We start from the raw sequence: 5175 nt of genomic DNA on the forward strand, positions 1-5175 counted from the left end.
ATACTAATATTATGGTACCTGTTATTGTAAATTGAAGCATGTATGGCATGTATGTTGATTTAGTTTTACTTGCATTGAACTCAAGGCTTTTAAGAGTGCGGTTGGAACCGCACTAAATCACAACTCAATCGTTTTTTTTTTTGCGATTTGGGTTGGTTTGTAGTTTCAAAACTATGAGTTAGCTTGCAATTTCAAGCAAACTATGATGGGATCGAATTTTTGTAAATCAAAACCGCACCGCAAACTGCATATTTATAACATCAATTTTGGTTTAGAGTGTGGTGAGGCTTGCATGCCTTTTTTTTTTTTTTTGCTCTCCTTTATTATTTTTTTTACAGAATATTTATTGTTGTTATTCTTCTAACTTCGCCGGTTAATGACAGTTTGCAAATTCTTTTTTGGTTTTATTTGGACTCTTCGTATTAATTATTTTGTTTTTAAAGAATTATGTTTTGGTTTATCAACATCATCTTTGTACCAATTTTTTTTAGATTATAAAACTCATATCGCGGATGAAAATATAGTTAAACCTCTATACCAAACTATTTGAATTTTTTCCTTCAATAATGTAAAAAAGGGTATTAATTCCCAAAATGTGCCCCCAAAAAAATAAATTCCCTGCGTACCGTCCACGTAGGATGGCACGCGAGGTTTTTTTTTCTAGCTAAACCGCTACTCGAAGTAGCGGTTAATGCATAAAAACCGCTACTCCAAGTAGCGGTTAAGTTTGAAATTAACCGCTAGTTGGAGTAGCGGTTCATATATATTGACCGCTACTCCGAGTAGCGGTTTACTAGGATTTGGACCCGCTCCTATAAACTGCTACTCCGAGTAGCGGTTCATTAAAGAAAACCGCTATTCAGAGTAGCGGTTTACTGAAATCCCCAAATCAAACCCTAACCCCTCCAATTTCGCACATTCGAAAATCTTTCTCTCAAACTCTCTTTTCCCTCTCTCTCTTAACCCGACGGTCCACACCTCACACCGGCGCACACCGCACCTCACCGGAGTTCACCGCACTGACCGGCAACCGGAGCTCGCCACCGACAACGCAACTGACACCCTCTCACCACCACCGGCGCGCAACTGACGCCAGGAGCACCACCACCAACTGATTTTTTGTGAGTTTTCAATTTTTGTTTTTTTTTTAATTTAATTTTCTTAGCATGCTATATTTGTTATGTATTTTAGGTTTGTAACTGTTGTTAGATGGAAATTGTTTAGTTTGATTAGTATAATCTAGTTGTTGATATTGGTTGGTTAAAAATTTAGCATATTGTGATGGTTGATTTTGCATGAATTGGAAGGTGATATATTGTTTATGTTGGTTGGTTAAAAATGGTGTTGAGCGTTTTGTGATGGTTGATTTTGCATAAATTGTAGTGTTTAGGTTGCAAATGCTACTAGTATAGGTGAAGAATGGTGTTCATATTGTTTGAATGTGTAGAATAAGAATAACTTAACCATTATGTTTTTTGTATGTAGAATATGGAACAACCTAAATATCCTCTATACCTTTATTGGAATGGTGAATTATCTCAAAATGATGTTGATATTGTGTATAGAGGTGGAAGAAAAAAGTTTTTGTTCATCAATTCCGGTATGATGTTTCAAGAGATTTTGAATAGGGTATATGACTTTGTTGGATGTGATCGTATGTATGTGGAACTGAAATTGTTTATGAGATATCCGATGCCGGGAAAATATGTGCCAATTGCACTAGAGGATGACGAGTCATTGAGTGCTATATGGCTTTCAGTGACACAATCGTCAGCCATGGCAATGGAGGTGTACATTGAACAAGTTCCCAAGGAGATAAATGTGCAAAGTAATGTGGGTTATGTACCTTTAATGGAATTTAGGGATAACATGGATGTACCGACATCAGCTCCTAATATGCAATTTGAATCATTTACTAGCATGTTGTTAGACCCACATTATGTCAATCAGCACATGAATGAGTTTATTTCTCTTGGTTCGTCTCCCCACATACCATCCACATTCCATCTCGACACTCTACATCAAAATGATGTTGATTTTTTGGGAAACGAGGAGGAGCATGTGGATTCTGATAGGGATGAGGATGATGATGCAAGAGAATTAGCTGACAAGGCAATAAAGGCTGGTGTTCCTTCACAAGATTGGCTTAGAGTTGACGAAGTTGATAAAAGGTTAATAGATTCATGGATGACTTGGAATTGCACTGGTTCATTGACTGTGGCTTCTGAATTTGAGATAGGACAAGAGTTTGCCTCATTGCAGCAATTAAAGAATTTTGTGAAAGCATGGTCGATCTCTAGAAACCAGATGTTTTGGGTGTTAGAGTCAGAGCCCACAAAGTATGTCATTGAATGTGCCAGAAAGGAAGTGTGTCACTGTCCATGGAGGTTGCGTGCAATCATGACTAAGTCGTTTGCATTCAAAATTGTACGATATGTTGGTCCACATGCAAGCAATTATTTAAGAGACATAACATGTGGAGACCATCCTCTCATTTCATCAGATTTCGTTGCTGATCTTATCGAGGATTTCATTAGGACTGATCCTTCATTCAAAGTTCAGTCCATCCTTACTTTTGTGAAGAACCAATATCAATTTTCAATAGCATATAAGAGAGCTTGGTTAGCAAAACAAAAGGCAATAAGCAATATTTTTGGTGATTGGGATAAGTCGTATCAAGAGTTACCGAGGTACTTGCAAGCCTTGAAAAAGTCCAATCGAGGCACTGTCGTTTATTGGTGTACGCTCCCAACACAAGATCCTACTACGCACATCTTTAAGAGGGTCTTCTGGGCCTTTAAACCCTCCATTTCCGGATTCCGTCATTGTCGGCCTCTTATCACTATAGATGCTACTCACTTGTACGGGAAATACAAAGGCAAATTATTGATTGCTATGGGAACAGATGCTAATTTCCAGCTATTCCCACTTGCCTTTGCTGTTGTGGAGGAAGAAAGCACGGAGGACTGGTCTTGGTTTTTAGCTTGCATTAGACGTTCTGTCACAGATAGAAAGGATTTGTGTGTCATCTCTGATCGTCATAGGGTTATCCTTGCAGCTATGAACGAGCCTCAAAGTGGATGGGAAGAACCATATGCACATCACCGCTTTTGTGTCCGTCATCTTGCTTCGAACTTGAATTCAAAGTATAAGAATGCTGCCATCAAGAATCTATTCGGAAAAGCTGCATATGTTAGGCACAAAACCACTATGGTCTCTGCATCATGATGGTGAGTGTAAATATGGTGTGCAAACCACCAACATATCTGAAGTGTTTAATGGTGCCCTAAAAGGGGCAAGATGTCTTCCGATCACTGCTTTGGTAAGAATGACATTTTATCGTGTCAATTCTTATTTTGCTACAAGGAGAGAATTGGGTAGAAAAAGACTTGAGGAAGGCCATGATTATAGCCCGAAGGCGACTACCATCATTGAAAAGAACATGGAGAAGGCAGGTGCTCATGAGGTGATTGTGTTTGACTATGAACGAGGGCTATTTGAGGTCACTACTGGTCGTGGAGACCGTATTGCAGGGAAAGGTGGAAAGAAACACACGGTGAACTTAATGCAGAAGACATGTACATGTGAGAAAGTCATAATATATAAGTTGTCGTGTTCTCATGTCCTTGCAATATGTCGTCACCGGAGCTTGTCATATAGTGGTTTTGTGGACGCTTCTTTTCTGACTAGCTCGTATCGATATACTTATATGTCCTTTTCAAGCCTGTGCCTAATATGCATAATTGTTCTCCATATGATGGTCCGAGAATTATAGTTGATGAGAGGCTAAAACGTGGAGCTGGACGTCCAAGGTCCACTCGAATACAAAATGAAATGGATGCAGCTGATAGGCCTGGCAAATATAGATGTAGCATTTGTAAGGTTTCAGGACACAATAAGCAAAGATGTCCTAATAAGAACGGTGAAGGACCATCTGGGTAAATGTTTTCATATTTTTTAAATTTCATAAATTTATATTATTTTCATAATCGTCATTGTGTTACTAACCGGTATATGTTTTTTTTCTTATTATAGGTCTGATGGCGCAATCCATCTTTCCCTGCCCCACTGATCGCAGCGTTCTCACCCTCCAGGACCAGCATCGGAGTGAGGATGTCTGGAGGGGAGTAGCGGACACGGTATTATCGTGTCAGTTGCATCATCATAGTCTCTATCTTGACTGGGAGATTCACGAGAGGGTTCTTCGGTATGTCGAGCGTGCTGGTTTTCTCGGCATATATCGTTTGGTAGGGGGAGGTTTGGAGATTGATAGACCACTTCTGACGGCATTAGTGGAGCGATGGAGGCAGGAGACCCATACCTTTCATTTGACTGTTGGGGAGGCGACGATTACTTTGGAGGATGTCGCTGTTATCCTTGGACTTAGAGTGCACGTGGCACCTGTTACTGGTTGAGGCGAGGGTAACTGGGCTGCATTAGTTTTCGAGTTGTTAGGGATTTGGCCCAACACACCGGAGAACGAGCCCAAAGTTCTCCAGGGTTCGTCTTTGAGATTGACATGGCTTCGGCAACATTTTTTTCTTGTTGCCGAATGATGCTGATGAGGTGACAGTATAGCGATTTGCACGGGCTTACATTCTTGCGTTGATGGGGTCCATTCTATTTACTGGCAAGAGTGGAGATGCAATCCAGGTTCTTTATCTCCCACTTTTAGCAGATCTCGACGTAGCAGGGACATATAGTTGGGGTAGTGCGACCCTTGCATACCTGTATCGGCAACTATGTCGGGCATCACAGAGGGGTGCGAGGGAGTTAGGTGGCCCTGTGTTGTTGTTACAGATTTGGGCATGGGAGCACATACACATCGGCAGACCTCAGATTTCGAGGGTGCGGGACCCACCTTCACAGTTTGACGAGGCCGTTCCTATTTTAGGCTCCCAACACATTCCGGGGCTTGACCCCTTAGCTGTCAGGTAATATTCAATGTCTCACATTTGTTGACATTATTTAGTGTCATTTTTCTCATGGATATTAATGTGTATTTCTTTTCAGTTGGCTTCGAGTACACATCACTAGGTCCCACTTAGCAGGTGAGCTTCCTTACTACAGGGATGCACTTGACCATCAGACGGATGAGCAAGTACATAGGGTCGTACTTGCCTAACTTATATACATTGATAGACATTTCTCACATGCCTAATATTTGTAAGATTC

At 40.7% G+C, this 5175-nt stretch overlaps 1 protein-coding gene across 1 annotated transcript; it reads left to right on the plus strand.

Moving 5' to 3' along the window:
• Positions 1 to 1605: 1605 nt before the first annotated feature.
• LOC104893315 (uncharacterized) lies at positions 1606 to 3228 on the plus strand. The gene has a single exon (XM_010679411.2). The coding sequence runs from the start codon at positions 1606 to 1608 to the stop codon at positions 3226 to 3228; it is 1623 nt and encodes a 540-aa protein (XP_010677713.2).
• Positions 3229 to 5175: the final 1947 nt, after the last annotated feature.

This window comes from Beta vulgaris, chromosome 5 (assembly GCF_026745355.1).
Source record: "Beta vulgaris subsp. vulgaris cultivar EL10 chromosome 5, EL10.2, whole genome shotgun sequence".
Lineage (NCBI taxonomy): Eukaryota > Viridiplantae > Streptophyta > Magnoliopsida > Caryophyllales > Amaranthaceae > Beta > Beta vulgaris.

Bases quoted from the DNA above. Each gene is read 5' to 3' on its own strand.
- LOC104893315 (XM_010679411.2), top strand. From the start codon at position 1,606: ATGTTTCAAGAGATTTTGAATAGGGTATATGACTTTGTTGGATGTGAT.